Below are 19,470 nucleotides of genomic sequence, written 5' to 3'. Positions count from 1 at the left end.
CCATTCTAGACCAGGTGTCTTTCTGATTTCTAACTGTTAATATTCACTGTTTATCCCTCACCATGCTATAATTGAGACTGTAAGTTCTTGTTCAGTGACTAGCACACTACACACCATAGCAGAAGTTAAACTATACATTCAGCCTTCCGGTCTAGTTTTTTCCTTACGATGGAGAACCGTGAAATTGTCCCTCCCGCCCCCCCCCACACACACACACTGTGTTATCTTGTGCTGGGGTGATGTTATCAACAGAATCAAAGTTACAGTTGTGTTTCTCACACAGTAAAGCTTTTGTTTCTTAAAGGTAACTTCAGCTCATTTATGCAGAAGGAAATTTTTGAGCAGCCAGAATCTGTTGTTAACACCATGAGAGGAAGAGTCAACTTTGATGACTACACTGGTAAGTTGCAGGGTTTGTAATACTCTTGCTGAGGAAAGCATACTTTTTTTTCACCATCTGCCAGAGTTACATTGTCTCCTTTCTCTTTTCCTACAGGCTATTTAGTAGGTAGAGCTACACTTGATACTAACCCGCTTGATAGTCAGTAAGCACAGTTAGCCACCTTTCTCTCTTTATCTTCCCTGGGGTGGTATCTCTTGAAACCCATTATATCAGGCCTTTCTCCTTAGCTGGGGGAAGGGTATATCATCTTTAAACCAACAAAATAACTTTGACGATCATTGTTGATACATGTTTGTCTCTTTTGTTCAGTTAATTTTCAGTGCTAGAAATAATATCTAAACCGTTCTGTCTATATTTGTAACAGTTAATCTTGGGGGCTTGAAAGATCACATTAAGGAGATCCAGAGGTGCCGTCGTCTGATCCTTATTGCTTGTGGGACGAGTTACCATGCTGGTGTTGCAGTAAGTGGCTGGCCCTGGATCTTTAAGCAGCATTTCTGGCATATTTAACATGTGATAATTTGGAGACAGGAATTACTGTCTGGCCAAACAACTGAAAATTTTGTTCTTCAGGTGCATTAGTTGATTCAGTTTTGATAATGGAATGCCATGCTGAAAATAGAAGCAGCACACAAGGGACTTTATAATGTTCAAAAATAAAATATTTTATTCAATGTAGAGGGGGAAAAGTCAGGTGAAAACAGTGTTAAAATGTCTGAGGTGAATCAAATATAACTCTGAGGTGATTTATAATCACAAACTCCAGTTTACATGTTTCCAGTTCTTAAGCTTTTCACAAAGTCTTAGAATCTTAGAGATGGGAGGCTTTTGTTTCAGTGTTTCCTAAACACTCTAGTATACTTTCCTGAGTTTAACTGACTCTTCAGGTTTCAGAAGCAGGGATACAGTATCAAGTACCCAGATCCCTTATCTGAACAGTCTAGGGAACACTCCACTCTTTTGAGCTAGCTCCCTTTCAACTGGGTAGGGAATCTCTTCTCTAGAAAATGTGTCCCTTTTTCTAGCCCAAATGGGGGTCATCACTGATCCACCCACTCTTCTTTCTCAGTTGCTATGAAACTATTTTCTGCTAGAGCTACTCTTTCCTCATTCAGAGTTAAGCTTTCCGCAGTTAGGGCTGAACTCAAAACTGAGTTCTCTTCAGCAGTCGGTTCAAAGTCTTTCTTCTCAGCTGACCGTATCCACTCCAATTCTTTTGAGCTGTCAGTCACTCAAGGCTCTCTGGTTCTGTGAGGCATTAACCCTTCGCAGTCCATTACATGTTTATACAGCACTTAGGAGCTTTTAAAGTACAGTCCATCGCGCAAGTTGACTAAAGTTTAAATTGCATGTTACAACTTATGTGTAAGGTCTGGTTTCCCCTGACCCGACCTTGACTTTGACAGTCAGACTGCAGGAGCACCAGTCCCTCAGCTTGCTGAAGGACCACACTGGGGAGGGGAGAAATGGCTCAGGACAGGGGCTATACATAGTCCCTCAATACCCACAGGGGATGGGGGCAAGAGGAACTCCAGAGACCACTCTGTTAACCTGCAAAGCAGAGTGGAGGAAGTGAAAGCTTCCTGAGAGGGACAGGGTTCTACACCATTGTTTTGCAGTTAGTTGTACTGGAAGTTCTAAAATTGTAACAAAGAAGGTCTGGGAGGGGGGAATGGAGCAACAGGGTGGGCAGTAGAATGCAGTGATTGAGAGGGTTCTTCGAATACCAAGAATAAATCAGTGAACAAATGGGCTCAGTAATGGCAAGAGAGGCAATGTGGAAGTATCTGGAATTTCATTGTTGGAACTTGGTCCTGTCATAGTGCCAAAGCCAAATTCTTCATCTTTGAAATGGGAACATTTTATTTATTTTATTTTATTTATATCCCGCCCTTCCCGCCGAAGCAGGCTCAGGGCGGCTCACAATATAAAAATATAAAAACAACCAGTTAAAATCAACCACTCTGAGGGTGGTTACGCAGAAGGACCATAAAGAAGGACCATGTGACTTCTAAAGGATCTATGGAAGTGGTTATTTATAATCTAAGAAACTTCAAGAAAGATATCCTTCATCAGGCATCTGTCATGTTCATGTGCAAGTAATGTCTGTGCTGGACCAAGATCAAAGTACCCTTTCAAGCAGTGGAACTTGATTAAATCAAGTAAATTATGTTTTAATCTATAATAAGTTTTTTTCCTTGAAGTTTTGTACTCCAAAGGCTCTCCAGTTGTGGGAATGCTTGAACAATGTTTAGGATTGAAGATATGGTGACTTTTGTGGGGCGGGGGAGTACCCAAAGTGAAAAGTCAAACAACATTACTTTTCCTTTCTTTTTTTTAATAATGTCAGGATGGAGGTTGGTGTCAAGTCTGCTATGAATTACTCAATACCTGTATTAAGTTTGGTTCTGAAGTGAAGGAGTCTGGGTACTTTACAGTGTACACCGATTGCTGCTAGCTCACTTTCCTGCCCCCTCACTAGAGAAGCCTTTGTTGTGTAGTCTGCTTTGAAATGCTAACCTGTGAATAAGATAAGGGCGCCTTCCCAGCCTTGCTCTCTGTGGGAGAGGCTCCGGCCTGGGAACGAAGGGAGTAGCATCCTAGTGCGAAAATGTGTTGCATAGATTACCCCCACCGTAGGAATTCCTTTCATCTATACCTTAAATGCTGGTTTAGAGCCTATGTATTTTAGTCCTTCAATCTTTGCCATGGTCTCTAGTTCTGTTTACAATAAACTTGCTGCTCTGTTTCACCAAGAGACTCGTTATTGAATTCAGCCGACTTGACATTTTGAAGGACTCCCCTATCTTGGAGTTCAACCTTTCCGGCAACTGAAAATGCGATGTCCGAACAGTCTCCGGAGAACGGAGAACTCCCAACCAGAGTGGAGGGGGCCGAGACACCCTGGCACATCCATACGGCCAGAAGGACCGCGGCCTCCCCCCCCCCAGTTTCAGCTGGTGGTGACCCCACGGCAATACCAGCCAAGGACCTCCACCACGCTGATGGATCAAGCCCCGATCCGACGGGAGGCGATCATGACCCGCCACACCAAGCGGGTCCAACTGGCCGAGGCCGCCGCCGCCAACCCGGGCGAGACGAGCGAAGGCGCCGGAGCTGCGGGGACTCAAGACCCCGGGAGTGGAGGCGAAGGGGCCGAGTGCGGAGCGGATGACGGAGGGGCGAGACCCAAGGACCAGACCGATGAGGATTACGAAACGTTTCGGGCGATGGTCCGCAGGGAGATTGACGGGGCGGTGAGAGACCTCAAGGACCAGATGCAGACCCTGACCGCGCAGCTGGGCAGAGCGCTGGGGGTGACCGGGGCTCGCCAGCAGCAGCCAGCCCCGGCGGGTCCGCGGGGACCCCCGGCTCAACCGGGCCCTGCCGCCCCTCCACCCGGAGCGGCCCCGCAAGCCCCAGCGGCGCCCCCTCCTGCCCCGGTCAGACAAAGAGACCTGGGGGGAGGCCGGGAGCTGGACGCCACGTTTGATGGAGACCCGGAGGAAGTGAACTACTTCGCGATCCAGGCGAACAGCTACATGTACTACTGGGGGGACCTATTCCCTGATGAGATGAGCCGCGTGGACTACCTCGGGTCGAAGCTGCGGGGCGCAGCAAAGAAGTGGTATGTGAGCCTATGCGAAACTAACAGCCCGGTCCTCCACTTCGTAAACACCTTCGTGCAAGCCCTACTGACCCAATACGAGGACCCCCTGCAAGAAGCCCGAGCGCTGGCGGCGCTGCGGAACATGAAGCAAGGGGCCCGATCCATCCGAGAGTACGCGGCCGACTTCCAGGCCAACGCCGCCCGGGCTCGGAATTGGAACGAGGTGATGAAGATCGAGCACTTCACCAATGGGCTGAACCCGAGCATCCTGGATAGGGCGCTCACGCAAGCCAGCCCCGATACCCTGGTGGGGTGGATTCAGCTGGCGGGGGAGGTGGAGACCAACCTGAAACGAGTGGCAATGCTGCGCCAAGCACTAGCCGCCGGCAGGGGAACGCCGAAAGCAGCCCCCGGGAAGGCTGAGCCACCGAAAGTCAAGAAGCCGGCGGCGGCTGCTCCGGGGGGGCCCCGACGTTGTTTCCGGTGTGGGGACCCCAACCATCTGGCCTCCGGCTGCCCCCAACCAGCCACCGGGGCTGCCCCATCGCAGGGAGCCACCCGCCCGGGCACCCCCGGCCCCAAAAAGACCACCGGCCGCCCTAAGGATGCGGCGAAGGGCAGCGCGCTCCTAGTGCAAGAGGACCTGCAGGAGGAGGAGGTGCGTCTGTCCGAGGAGCTGGCCGAGCTGGCGTGGGAAGAGGAGCCGGCGGGAAACGACGCCGACCTGCTTTGAACGGTGCCAGCCAGCAGGTCGACCGGGAGGAGGCACCACTAACGGTGAGACCCACGGGAAGGTTGTACTTTATAGTGGTCAAATTGTTGAACCCAAAGCTAAAAAGGTTCCTACAGATCCGGGCCCTCATAGACTCGGGCTGTAATAGAGAGCTGATTTCCCCCAAGGTGGTGGAGGCTCTGGGGTTGGAACGCTTTCAACTGCCCCACCCCATGCACTTTGAACAGATGGATGAGTCAGTAATGGGGGGGGAACCCTGCACGCAAGAGACTGAGCCGTGCCCCCTGGGGATTGAGGACCACTGGGACTCAGAGACGTTTGTGATCGCGCCCGCCTGCGGCTACACCGTGGTCCTGGGAGTGGGATGGTTGGAGAAGCACGAGCCTCTCATCCGCTGGAGAGCCCAAACCATCAGATTTCCCGACCCAAGTTGCAGCCAGCACCTTTGGCAAGCGGCATGGGGGCCACGAGCGCCAACCGCTCGGGAGAGGGCGTGCGTCCTGGTGGAAGAGGTGCACCATGTCCCGGACGCCTACCGCGACCTAATGGAAGTGTTTAGTGAACGGGAGGCCAACCAGCTACCCCCCCACAGGAGCACAGACTGTGCGATAGAACTGATCCCCGGGGAAAGCCTTCCCAGGGCCAAACTCTACCAAATGGGGTGGGCTGAGAAGAAGGAGTTGCGTAAATTTCTAGACCTGAACTTGAAAAGGGGGTTCATCAGACCCGCGACAGCCCCCCACGCGGCCCCCGTGTTGTTTAGAAAGAAGAAGGACAACAGTCTTAGGCTTTGCACTGATTTTCGCGGGATTAACGCGATTTCCATGTCAAACGCCTACCCCATCCCCCTCATCAAAGACCTGCTAAGCACGGTGGCGGGGGGGGAAATTTTCACAAAGCTTGACCTGCGGGACGCGTACTTCCGAGTGCGCATCAAAGAGGGGGATGAGTGGAAAACGGCGTTCAACACACCGATGGGACAATTTGAATACTTGGTCATGCCGTTTGGATTGCAAGGGGCACCGGGGGTGTTCATGAATTTCATAAATGATGTATTGCGGAAATTTCTGTACAAGGGGGTGGTGGTGTACCTTGATGACATCATTATTTATTCTCAAGATGAACAGTCCCATGTGAAACTAGTGAGGGAGGTGTTGGCCACCCTGCTGAAGCACCAGCTCTACGCCAAGTTGTCCAAATGCGAGTTTCACCGCACGGAACTAGATTATTTGGGCTTCCGGGTGTCTGGGGACGGGCTGGCCATGGATCCAGCCAAAGTTCAGGCAGTTTTAGAGTGGGCCCCCCCGAGGACACGTAGACAGCTCCAAAGTTTCCTCGGTTTCTCCAATTTCTATAGGGCATTCATTGAGGGGTTTGCCCAGATCGCTCTGCCCCTAACAGACCTCCTGAAGACGAAAGGGAGGGGGGAAGAGGCAAAGCGACCAGGGGCCAGGCTGAATTGGACACCGACTTGTCAGGCGGCTTTCGACCGGCTTAAACAACTGTTCACAAGCGAGCCGGTCTTAAGCCACCCAGATGAGCGGAAGGGGTTCGTGGTCCAATGCGACGCCTCCGATGTCGCCGTAGGAGCCATTCTCATGCAAAGGGATGAGGAGGGGAAGCTCAGACCCTGTGCTTACATTTCGCGAAAGTTCTCGGAGGAGCAGAGGAACTGGTCGGTGTGGGACAAAGAGGCCTTCGCTGTCATGTTTGCACTAAAAACTTGGAGGTCCTGGTTGGAGGGAGCCAGGGTGCCCTTTGAGATATGGACGGACCACAAAAATTTAGAGGCCCTAACAGGGAAAAGGAAATTGAGTGAAAAACAAATCAGGTGGGCGGGCTTCTTCTCCAAATTCGATTTCACCCTGAAGCACATCCCGGGGACCCGCAATTTTCTAGCAGACGCCCTGTCCAGGCTCCCACAGCATGAGAGCCAGAGGGAGGAGGTGATAGACTCCCTGATTCCCCCCACGCAAGTGGCGGCTATGGTTACCACCCGCTCACAGAGAAAAAAGGAATTGAGTGGGTTAAGCAAAGAACGAATCGCCCTAGAGGCCGAACGGGAGGGAGGTGGGCGGCCAGAGGGGTTGCAGAAAAGAAAAGATGGTCTTTGGTACAAGGGAGAGAAACTGTACGTCCCGGAAACCTTAAGGAAAGAAATTCTCCAACTGTGTCACTGCTCCAAGCTAGCTGGGCACTTCGGCTATGTCAAAACCTTGCACTTGGTGCACCGGCAGTTCTGGTGGCCGTCTCTAAAGAAAGATGTGTCGGACTTTGTGGCTGGTTGCCCGGTGTGTGTGATGGCAAAAAAGAGGGGGGGGGGAAACCCCAGGGCTCCTACAGCCGTTAGAAACAGCGAAACGGCCATGGGCCGTGGTGTCCATGGACTTTATAGTCGAGCTGCCACCCTCCCGGGGGAAAACAGTCATACTGGTGGTAGTGGACACGTTTTCAAAACAAGCCCACTTCATCCCCTGCAGCCAGTTACCCACAGCCAAGAAACTAGCAGCTTTATTTTTCGACCACGTGGCCAAACATCACTCCATCCCTGACAAGGTCATAAGTGACAGGGGCCCTCAGTTCGTTGCCACCTTCTGGCGGGAGTTTTGTAAACTATTAGGGATGGAACAGGGGCTAAGCTCTGCCTATCACCCCCAGACGGACGGACAGACAGAGAGAGTGAACGGGGTGCTAGAGCAGTACCTACGGTGCTTTGTAAGCCTACGCCAATCAGACTGGGTGGACCTCCTCCCCTTCGCAGAATACGCTTACAACAACAGCGCTCACAGTTCCACCAAAGCATCTCCCTTTGCAACAGTGTTTGGGTATGAGGGGAAGCCGATCCCCATGTTGCCAGGGGGGGAGGGATTGACGGGCTCAAGTTTCGAGCAATGGTGGCAAGGTCCCAGCCAATGTTGGCCAGCCATACAAGAAAACCTGAAGCTGGCCAAAGAGGCGTATAAAAGACAGTATGATAAAAGCCATGTGCCAGTCTGGGACTTGAAGGTGGGGGACTCTGTATTTCTGTCAACAAAAAACCTGCCTCTGGCACAACCGTCTAGAAAGTTGGCTTTTAAGTTCCTAGGGCCATTTAAGATCAAGCGGGTAATCAACCCGGTGACAGTAGAGCTAGACCTTCCCCCTGCTCTTGGTAAAGTCCACCCTGTTTTTCATTGCAGCCTACTGCGCCGATCTCCGGGGCCGTCCAAGTGGCACTCGCAAGATTCACCAACCCTCCCCTCGAAGGGGGAGTGCCGGAGCCTCTCGGGGCCCGAGTTGCTGAGCCATAAATGTGAATCGCCCTCCTCGCAAGGCCGCCCGGCAGGGGAGGGGGCCTAGGGGGGGCAGTATGTCAAGTCTGCTATGAGGGGGGGGCGTGGCGTCGCACGCATAGGGAATGGACGCCTGAAAACAGAGCTCCTTACTTACCCCTGCCAAATCCACTTAAGCAAGCGCCCAGCGTTGTTGTTTGTTTTCTTTTTTTTCTTTAATTAGTATGGGAACAGTAGATGGTCAAAAATCCAGATCAAAAAGAAACTCAAGGAACTCTGTGAAAGACTATTTTCCCAAAAAGCCTAAGGCTAAGGCCTCAGGAAAAGCAAGCAGCCCTGCAAGCAAGATGGCGTCGGGAGAAGGGGAAAACACAGCAGCAGACCTAGCTTCATTTCGTTCTGAGGTAATGGAGGCTTTTCAAAAACTGGAAAAAAATATGACTGACAAAATATCTGCCATGATCCAGCCCCTTTCTGCTCAGTTGGAGGGTTTCAAAACGTCCTTCGAGAAGGTGGCAGAGACTGCAGATTCTGCTTTTAACATGGCATGTGCTGTGCAGGAGGACACTCAGTATTTTTATAAAAGAGATGAATGGGCCACTGATAAAATTATTGCACTTGAGAACCAACTGAAAATGGGGAATGTTAAAATTCGCGGGCTCCCCGAGAACTCTGCCTCTCCCTCTGACCTAAAATCTCTTATAGCCTCCTGGCTATCAAAGGCATTGGGTTTTTCTGAATCTGATCTTTGTGCCCTGGAGGCTGCATATAGAATTGGCCCTTTGCGCACACAGAAAACTTCGTTGCCTAGGGACATTTTAGTCCGTTTCTCTTCTGCCTCAGTTAAATCCAAGCTGCTGCAAAAAGCCCGGGCTATAAATCCACTTCTGCTAGGAGATTACAACATCCAAATTCTACAGGATTTGTCTTCTGAAACCTTGCAAAGGCGGAAAATTTTGAAGCCAATTATTGAAATCCTGAACAGGGAAAACATCAGATATCGATGGGTTGCTTCGTACAAGCTGCAAGTTACTGTACAGGATCGGTCGTTTGTCGCTGGAGGCCTTGACTCAGGCCTAAGCATGCTGAGAGATTTGAATCTTCCTGTTCCCACCGGCCTTATAGAAGCAGTCTCACATGTTCACTCAATAACTTCAGACACTAGATGGCGTCGTGTGCCTATGAACCGTCCTGATCGGCCTGTTTCTCCTAGAAGCTAAACGCTGGAACTGTTGCTATGCAGAAATCTTCCCTTTTTTGTGTGGATTCTTGACGTCCCCCCCCCCTTTTTTTTTTTCCTGACATATAAGCTTTGCCTACTGAACTGCTGACTTATAAGCTTTGCCTACGTGTAACTCTGTCACGGCTTAGAAATATGCTGATGATTGTTTCGTGCCTATGAAGCAATGTTTATATACGAAATTGGGGGGTCCCCCCCCTTTTTTTTTTTGGTTATTTATATCTTTTGAACACAATGTTATGAATGTGAGGGAGTTATTAATTCAAATCAACTCATTAAAGGAAATCTTCTTGGTTGATTGGGTATGCATGATTGGAAGAATGGGGTGACTTGGAATATATGGTTTGAGTAGGAGCTGGAATGGGGAGGCTGGGTGTTGAGTGAGGGAGTGGGAGAGAGGGAGGGAGAGAGAGTGAGTGAGGGGGGGTAGATCAGAGTGAGAAACTTGAATAGTATGATTAGGGTTTTATATCAATATATTTCTTTCTACTATGAGTTAATGAATTGTCAGGACCTTTTCCCTTCCTGTGTGAATTGTTGAATGGATATGAATCTGTGAGACAGAGGGTGGGTAGGGAATGTATGTGTGTGTCAGTTTGTGCCTTATGCTACTATGAAGGTTTGGAAACTTGTTTCCCTCACCATCATATCTCCCTACATAGGCTTATAAGTGGCTGAAGGATAGTTGGTGGGGAGTGTTTGGGGAGACCAGTATTTAATAGCGTTCATAGTTCTGTTTAAAGTTTCATTGTATTTTTATCATAGTGTCTTAAGTCTTACAATAACTTTGTGATCGAGATCTGATGCTGTTACACATGGTATATTAGTTTGCCTGTAATTATCTTTAATTCACTAACCTGAGTTGGTAAAAGGCACAGGTTTTATTATATGTGGCTTTCTAGGCATTTTAGCCTTGACTCGATCAGCTTTGTTTGGCCTTTCATTATAAACTTTCTATACATTCGGCTCTGTTATTCTGTTTATAAATTTTATTTTTGCTGGGTTGATAGTGTTAAATATAAGCATTTTTGGCAGAGAGGGAGAATGGAGAACTTCAGTTTTTTTTAATTAGCTCCATTTGGTAGTTGTTGCTAGTTGTGTGGTGTCTTCAGTAACGAAGACTTCCGCTTCAAATTTATCCTTTTAAGTAAATAGTTGTTGTTTTCCCAAGTTTGGGTTAACAGAGTTGGAGGGTGAGTTAGTGGCTAGTGTCTGTTAATGCTAGACCACTGGTGTTGGTTATGGTTTTTTGTTTGTGTTACGGGCAGCATAACTGTATTGAATTATTATGGATTTAGTTGGAAGTTTTTTAAAGCCTTTGATCTGAAATCTGTCCTCATACCTTTGAAATTTGATCTACAGGATTCGCCTCTAGCTATCCTGGTGGCACCTGGGTTCAAAGCTATGAATTGCAATAATTTTGATAACCTTGGTTATTTCCTCTTTCAATTATGGCAGAGTGCCACTTGAAATTTCTATCTCTAAACTGTAATGGGCTAAATAATTTAATTAAGAAAAAACGGGTTGCCTCTGCCATCTCTCATCAGAAACCAGATATAGTTTTTTTGCAAGAAACTCACCTTAAGGGTAACCAGCCCAAGGTCTTCCAGTCAAAATTTTTTGCTCATCAATTTCAAGCTTACGGGTCCTCCAAAGCAAGAGGTGTGGCCATCTTAATAGGTAAATCAGTCCAATTCACTTTTGAAAATTCCTCAATTGACCCTAGGGGTCGGTATATTTTTATCAATGGGGTCTTTAATGGTAGCCCTTATACTCTGGCATCGGTGTATGCTCCAAATGATGGACAAATTGCATTTATTAAAGATACGTTGTCACAACTTCAAACTTTTCATAAAGGGCCCATTATTTTGGGAGGAGATCTCAACTATGTTGTCAATCCTTCTTTAGATAGATCTCAAAAAAGCCTGCTACCTCTATCTGCCAATAAATGGTCTCAATCAAAAGATTCGAATGGCCAAAATGATTTAGCTCAAATCTTTCAATCCTATAATCTGTCAGACATTTGGAGAAGCAGGCATCCAAAAGAAAGAGACTATACCTTCTTTTCTTCTCGTCATCAAACTTATTCCAGAATAGATTTTCTTTTAGTTTCGGATTCTATTTCTAACCTTTTTTTTAAAGTAGACATTGGCCCAATGATTTGGTCTGATCATGCATGGTTGGAAGGTTATATGTCAGGAATCACTGAAAGATCTTTTTCTTTTAATTGGAGATTGGATAGTAAACTTCTGTCTATGAAATCGGTTACAGATTCCATTGAAAAAGACATTAAAGAATTTTTTCAATTAAATACTGAGTGTGGAGTACCTCAGCATATAGTTTGGGACTCGTTTAAAGCTGTAATTCGTGGCAGATTTTTGGCTATTGCCTCTTCGTATAAAAAAGAAAAAGACAAAATTAGATCAGATTTGGTTGCCAACATTACCAAATTGGAAGAGAAATTTAAAAAATTTGGTAGCAAAAAAACTTATTCAAAACTTCTTATAGAAAGGAAAAAATTAGAATCTTTTGATGTCTCCAAGATTCAAAAACAAATGGCTTATATAAAACAAAAATATTGGTTTCGAACTCCTCAATCCCTTAAACTCCTATCATGGAAGGTTAAAAAGAGAATATCCTCAATGGCTATTTCTTCCATTCGTTCTAAATCCGGTACCTTGAAACATTCCACTAAGGATATTGTAGGAGTTTTTAAAAAATACTATTCATCTCTATATTCCTCCCAGCATCCAGCATCAGACCTTATTTCATCTTTTTTAGACACTCACTCAGTTATTAAGCCTGTTTCTCCTGAGGTTAAATCCCTTTTGGACAAACCTTTTACTGCACTTGAAATACAGGAGACTATCAAGTCTATGAAATCCAATAAATCTCCAGGCCGAGATGGCTTTATACCAGAATTTTATAAATTTTTTAATACTTTGTTGGCTCCCATCTTGGCGGACGCCTGTAATCAGTTTGTACAGTCTGGTTCTTTTCCAGTTACTTGGTCACAGGCAAAAATCATTCTTCTTCCAAAGAAAGACAAAGACTTGCTAGACCCTAGTTCATACAGGCCGATATCGCTCCTTAATTGCGATTACAAGATTTTTACAGCAGCCCTGGTGGCTAGGCTTAATACTTTTATAGGGAACTACATTCATCCTGACCAATCGGGCTTTATCCCACACCGTGAGTTAACGGACAATACTAGAATGGTCCTTGATGTTATTCAATACTGCCGGAAATTTAATATTGAGTCTTCCTTTATCTTGTCTATTGATTTTGAAAAAGCCTTTGATTCCGTTGAAGTTCCTTATCTTACAACCTTACTGCAGAAAATGAATTTTGGCCCGAATTTTCTGAAGATAATCCATTCTTTATATAAGTCGCCTTCTGCTATTCTTTCTATTAATAATTTGGATTCTGAAGAATTTAATCTTTTCAGAGGGACGAGGCAAGGTTGCCCCTTGTCTCCTCTGCTTTTTGCAATCGCAATTGAACCTCTTGCTAATGCTATCCGTAATACCAATATTATTGCTGGTATCCCTATTAGAAAGAAACAAATTAAGGTGTCTTTGTTTGCAGATGACCTAGTGCTTTTTGTTACAAAACCTAAGACTTCTTTACCAGCTGTCTTTGATTTATTATCTGTATTTTCTTCTATCTCGGGTCTTCGAGTAAACCCATCTAAAACCATTCTTTATCCCATCACAATTTCAGATGCTCTCCAAGATTCCATCTACTCAAATTATCACTTCAAAAAAATGGATAGATATTGGACATATTTGGGGATCAATATACCTTTAAAATTGGGAGATATTTTTAAAGTCAATCATCATTTATTGATTAAGGACATTCTTACTATGCAAAAGAATAAAAATTCTTCACTCATTCCCTGGAATGAAAAAATTCAGATTATTAAATCTTTTATTTTTCCCAAATTTCTGTTTTTATTTCGAGCCATTCCTATTCTTATTCCTGAGGACTTATTTGTGGGTTGGCGTCGTTCGTTCTTAAGATACATTTGGAACAAGGGCTTATCTAGAATAGGGTATGCAACTCTTATTCGTTCTAAATCCTCAGGTGGTCTGGCTCTTCCGGATCTGCATAAATTTTATGAAGCTGCCATTTTAGGAGGCCTTGTCAGATACCATGATGCTGATTTAAATTCAGGCTGGAAGGTCCTAGAAGATACCTATCTAAATAACAAATCGTTTCAATCTACATTATGGGAATTTCCAAAGAAGAGACCTCCTAATATCTCCTCCAACCTTTTCCTTAAAGCCATTTTTCAGATTTGGGACAAACGCCGCCTCTTTTTAGCCCCTCCTATGTCTCCACTATCTCATTTTATGGATGTTTCTTGGTTTCAACCGGGGTTTTTTTACAAGTCTTTTCCAATTTGGAAAAAATATAATCTTTATAGGTTTGTGGATATTTTGTCCAATGGAAAAGTGCTCGACAAAAAATCTTTAGAAGAGAAAACTGGTGGGACAAAAATCCCATGGTTTGAATACTTGCAAATTAACAACTTGGTGACATCACTCTCAAAGAAATACAATTTCAATCGACCTCTTACTTTCTTTGAATCCTTGCTACAATCTCCTTTTTTAAAGCGGAAGGGACTGATTTCATTTATCTATAAGGGTTTGCTAGACATTGATGCTGTTGATTTGTTATCCTATCAAGAAATTTGGCAAAGGAATAGTTCAATTAATTTTCAGGAGGATGTTTGGCAACAAATCTGGTCATCTCCTTCGTTTGTTTCAAAATCATTGAATATACAATTACAAACTCAAAAAATTTTGTTCCGGTGGTATTTAACACCTCAGAGATTAAGCCATATGGCGATAAATCAATCCTCCAAATGTTGGAAAAATTGTGGAGAGGTGGGCACATTTATACACTGCTGGTGGTCTTGCCCGAGGGTGCAGTCATTTTGGGCAGTAATTGTGGCAAAAATCAAGGATATCACGGGCTATAGTTTACCCTTAAGATTGGAACTCATTTTGCTTGACTGTTGGAAAGGTATTTCTATTACTTCTCTCAATAAATCCCTGATATCCCTTTTACTAGCTGCTGCTAAAATGGTGTTAGCCCAATTTTGGAAATCTCCCAATATTCCTCCAGTTAAAGCCTGGTATGCTAAAATCTGGGAGGTCTATGCTATGGACAAGATAGCAGATAGTTTATGCAATATAAATAATTCAGAAGGTAACGATTCTCTGATGTACAAGTGGCTTCCATTTCTTAAATTTTCTTTTAGTCCTGTAGATCAGATGCGTACATGTATTCCTGGTAGATATTATGACATTATTAATTTGATGTAATTAACATATGGACAGAGTACTTATTTTTTAATTCAGCTGCCATGTATGTATGTATGTGTGAATGTATGTATGTGTTGTTTTGTTTATATTTTGTGTATATATATATATTCTGTTTTCTGCTGGTATGCTATGCTTATACACAAAGAATGATTGCAGATACAGTCATTGATTGCTTTATTTGTATGTTTACTAAATTCAATAAAAAAGTTTTTGGACATTAAAAAAAAAAAAAAGTCTGCTATGAATTACTCAATACCTGTATTAAGTTTGGTTCTGAAGTGAAGGAGTCTGGGTACTTTACAGTGTACACCGATTGCTGCTAGCTCACTTTCCTGCCCCCTCACTAGAGAAGCCTTTGTTGTGTAGTCTGCTTTGAAATGCTAACCTGTGAATAAGATAAGGGCGCCTTCCCAGCCTTGCTCTCTGTGGGAGAGGCTCCGGCCTGGGAACGAAGGGAGTAGCATCCTAGTGCGAAAATGTGTTGCATAGATTACCCCCACCGTAGGAATTCCTTTCATCTATACCTTAAATGCTGGTTTAGAGCCTATGTATTTTAGTCCTTCAATCTTTGCCATGGTCTCTAGTTCTGTTTACAATAAACTTGCTGCTCTGTTTCACCAAGAGACTCGTTATTGAATTCAGCCGACTTGACAGTTGGTGGTAGGGCATTCCCTCTGGGATTTGCCACATGAAGCAATTGCTTCAAAGGCTGAGGAGTTTGTAATTTTCTTCTTTTTGTTTTCACCAGACACGTCAAGTGCTGGAAGAATTGACTGAATTGCCTGTCATGGTGGAACTTGCCAGTGACTTCTTAGACAGAAACACTCCAGTCTTTAGAGATGATGTATGCTTTTTCATTAGCCAGTCAGGTAATGCCTGCATCCTCAAAGTGTAAGGCTGGTTGACCACCAAGAGTCTCATATGGTGGGCTGATATAAGAAGTCCGAACTGGGAACAAGTTATATAAGGACAACTTTTAGTAGAGTAGATTGGCAGCCAGTATAACTCATAAATTTTGATTCTGGATGCTGCAGGGGAAGGTTGTGATCCAGTTAAGCTCAGGAACGCATGCCCAGTTAAAATTTTCTATTCAAGAACTCTAAGCATCCCATTGCTGGACAGACAGTGTCTTTTAAAAAAATCAAGCACGATTCAGGTGCTAATAATGAGTAGAGCACATTAGAACTTGATATATGCAGGTTTTCCTGGGCAAAATGCATTTTTCATTCCCAAAACAAAATTGAAACCAAAGAGTAAGTGCTATTTAAATGTAGTGAAGCAATGTACGTTTAGTATATGAAGGGGAGAAGCAGAATTTTGGACTTTAATAGTAAACCTTAGATATTAGCCGCAAATTTAGATCCTACAGGCCCTTCTAAGTGTCTGTGTGTACATATAAAAGTATATGGACGTGCAGAGAGATCTGTCAAAATCACTTGAGTGGTAATAGATTATGTAGAAGAGTCAGCAGTAGAAAATACCTTAGAATACAGCAGTTAAAAGATTTCATATCCCATGTATTTCTGTTGGAGTTGGTTCTGGTGCTCAAGGCAATACATGATGCACTGAAGAATGCACACTGGATTGCCTCCTTAGTCTGCATGCCACACTTCAGTTATTTGTCTCATGGGGTAGTCCTGTTCATCTGTAGTGGAACAGCTAGATACGAGTCCAATAGCACCTTAGAGACCAACAATTTTCAGGCTATGAATTGTTGAGAGTCAGCTCTCCCTTTGTCAGGTCTCTAAGGTTCATATCTTGCTGTTCATTTATATGAACACTTTGCAACACTCCAGCCAGACAGTTCCACTGTGGTATTGTCTGTTAAATAGATGACATCTTCAGTCCCCATCGCCCACGCAGCATGTGCATTTGGTTTGCAATGCAGCTGTCACTGAAGTCTCTCCTGCCCTGTTACTGTATCCTGGGAACATTTTGTTAATGAAACTGAGTAAAAACTGTGTTCTTGAAATTTAGTGGCTGGTGAAAGCATGGTTGTTCAAATACAGAACTTTCAGGACTATAACCAAGCAATCTCCATCTGTCCTAGTAGGTGAGACCGCAGACACCTTGATGGCCCTTCGGTACTGTAAAGAAAGAGGAGCTCTCACTGTAGGAATCACAAATACTGTCGGTAGCTCCATATCCCGGGAGACAGACTGTGGAGTGCATATCAATGCTGGGCCAGAGATTGGTGTTGCCAGCACAAAGGTGAGCATTTCTTGCATAGCCAGAAATGTAATCTTTTGCCCCCAGGAACATCTAATTTTTGTTGTCAGGATAAATGTAGATTTGACTGTTTTGTGAATGCACTTGACACAATGGAATCCCACCTTTGAATGCATCTTGGGATTTATAAAACATGTTTTCTCAAGAGGTTGACTATGCAGCTGTCACTGAGTTCTCAGCCACCATATCTCACTGTTCAGTGACAGTGACCTAGCAATAAACTTTTTCAAAGTCAGGTCAGCAAGTGTTCTGTGTTTCCAAGGCATATATGAACCAAATTCTGATCAGGATTATGGGGAAAGGGAGCTTAGATCAGTTCATCGGGTTTTCCTGACCCTGAGGAGCCTACTATTTTGCCCTTTGGCGAAAATGTGTGTACTGACAATGTGTACTAGGGGAACTTATTGCGTACTTTGTGTTTTCCCAACTGCGCAAAATAGTGGTTTCCTGGGGCTGTTTGAGGTCAGGAAAATGGTGCAAGGGGGAGGTCTGAGCCCCCCTCTCTCTGTACCAGAATTCTGATCTAAATTGCATTAATGAGTGTGTTGAACAAGCTACAAGTCTGTTGACCCAGCTCAGAGGTATACATGGAAAAATACTTTATTGTGTAGAGTCCTCATTTTGCAAACTAATTGGTGAGGTAAATTAGGTTGAAAAAACAAACTTTTAAAATTATGTTTGATTTTGAAACCTGCGTCACCTTTATCCCAATTCAGTATGATTCCCTGCACCACAATGACTGTTGTGGTATGTGAATTACTTTGGCTGGTCTACCTTACAGTGCTATATCAAGAGGTCTTATTTCCTTGTATATGCTGTGTGTCTGTTTTGCTGCATATGCTCATGTACAAGTTCCTGTTGCACATATTTGCAGTGCCATTTTCCTCCTTATCTTCACATCTCCCCCACCCAACTCAACCAATTCATGCTTTTGTTTTATGTTGTGTGATTATTAGTTAAGAATTTAAGCTTAGGTAAACACTACCTGTTAACTGGAAAAGGAGAGATTGTTTCTTTGCCAACCAATACACATTAATCTGTACTGTTGGTCACGGAGCATTCCTTCAAGACTGCCAGTGTTTTTCTATTTCTTTGAGAAAACTTTCCCAGATGTCTAAGCAGCTGTATCTGAGGGCAGGGGGTGAGATCAGGATATAGATAATAATAGTCAAGGTAGCATGCATGGTTAAATCTGTTAAGGTACATTTTCATACAAGTGAATAGTTCTACCAGCTTAGTACTTGGTATTAAATTTTATTCTGGGGACTTAATGGACCCTTCCCCTCTGTCCTGTGTCTGTTTATCTGGCTGTTAGAGAAGTCTCTGACCAGTAAAAACAAAAGAGTACAGGTGATATGGAAGGTACCCTTCGTCTTAGAAAGGAGAGCATCCCCATTTCATAACATAGCTTTCCTAATTCTCTTATGCTTCCAGGAGCTCTCTAGCTTCTGGTTCTTATATGAACTGCACTCTAGTGGCTTCTCCTTTCTTGGTTTTCTTGTTCCCTGTACAGTTGTCTGGCTGGAGTTACCTTTCTTTTCCTTGTCTCCCTTAATTCTCTCTTAATTTGGTGCCAAGCACCCTCCCAGGTGTCTTTGCCCTCCCTTCTCAAGTTATTTCCTTTTCTTAAGTTTCTAAGGCATATTTAACAAATAGCTGACATTGGCCCAGATGTTAATGCTAGGGTAACAGCTGCTTGTTGTGGAGGAATTGCTGTAATATTAAATTAGCTGCAACTGTGTGAGTTCACTTGTTGGTTCAGGTGTGAAAGGGTTTCATTACAGCTGCAGGTCCAATTTATTTCAGTCTAGGTTAGCTCTTGGAAAATATTTGTGTTACAACACACAAGGTTAAAAGTTTCAGAATCAATTTCTTAACACTATTTTCTGCTTCCTCAGAGGTTCAGGTAAACTGCCATCGTTTAGATGTTGAAGCCTTTTAGCTGGAGGTAATCCCTGGAAAACTGTGGGACATCAGTAGGGTACTTAGTACTTGGGAAACTGATGGAAAGGGATCAGGGAAGCAGGGACTTATTCCTTCAGGGTTAAGGCAGGCACTATTGGCAACCTCAGTTTGGATAGCAGTCATGCATTCATAAGAGCTTTATGCAGTGAAGTTTCTACTGTTGCTGTAGGCCCATGTGTAGCTCAGACCTAGGGCTATATGTGGTAATGGAAGGGTAGTGTGGCGGTTAGGGCCTTATGGTGCTCAAGGCACTCTCAAAAGGACAAAGTAAACCTTCCCCAGCACCAAGGCAAAGAGGACAGAAAAGACCAGCACTGGGTGGATTCTGGTGGCCTGTTGTCCATGCAAAGATTAATTTAGCCTGCCCTCTGTTTATTGCATTGGTTCAGATAGTTCTAAGCCATGGTCTAATGAAACTATGGGTAGTTACCAGGAATTGGCCTGCAAATGATAGTCCATTCTTGCTTTGTTTTACTAACGTCTGGTTTAAATTTCCTCCACCTACCTCTTTCCTCCACCTCCCTTCGGATGACCTGAATTGTATTATAGCCTGCTTCAAGCTGCCTAATTCAGGGCAAAGGCTCATTACACGTCAAGCTGACTTGCTTTTGACTGGCAGGTATGCAGTTGCAACGTAACAGCTCTTGGCATACCAGGAAGCTACTGAGCTATGTATTCCTCTCAT

At 44.5% G+C, this 19,470-nt stretch overlaps 1 protein-coding gene across 4 annotated transcripts in view; it reads left to right on the top strand.

The window, feature by feature from the left end:
* The window catches only part of GFPT1 (glutamine--fructose-6-phosphate transaminase 1), a 56,034-nt gene that overhangs the window by 24,486 nt on the left and 12,078 nt on the right, over positions 1-19,470 (top strand). For 2 of the 4 annotated variants that reach the window (XM_060251072.1, XM_060251074.1), the window contains 4 exons: positions 305-400; positions 768-865; positions 15,340-15,460; positions 16,645-16,802. In XM_060251072.1, coding sequence (XP_060107055.1) covers positions 305-400; positions 768-865; positions 15,340-15,460; positions 16,645-16,802 — 473 coding nt within the window. Of the gene's footprint in view, positions 1-304; positions 401-767; positions 866-15,339; positions 15,461-16,641; positions 16,803-19,470 lie in introns of all 4 variants that reach the window. The other 2 variants (XM_060251071.1, XM_060251073.1) reach the window with 1 other exon arrangement.

This window comes from Heteronotia binoei, chromosome 12 (genome assembly GCF_032191835.1).
Source record: "Heteronotia binoei isolate CCM8104 ecotype False Entrance Well chromosome 12, APGP_CSIRO_Hbin_v1, whole genome shotgun sequence".
Lineage (NCBI taxonomy): Eukaryota > Metazoa > Chordata > Lepidosauria > Squamata > Gekkonidae > Heteronotia > Heteronotia binoei.
Note: the sequence above shows the minus strand (reverse complement) of the source record. Positions and strands in the feature narration are given on the sequence as shown.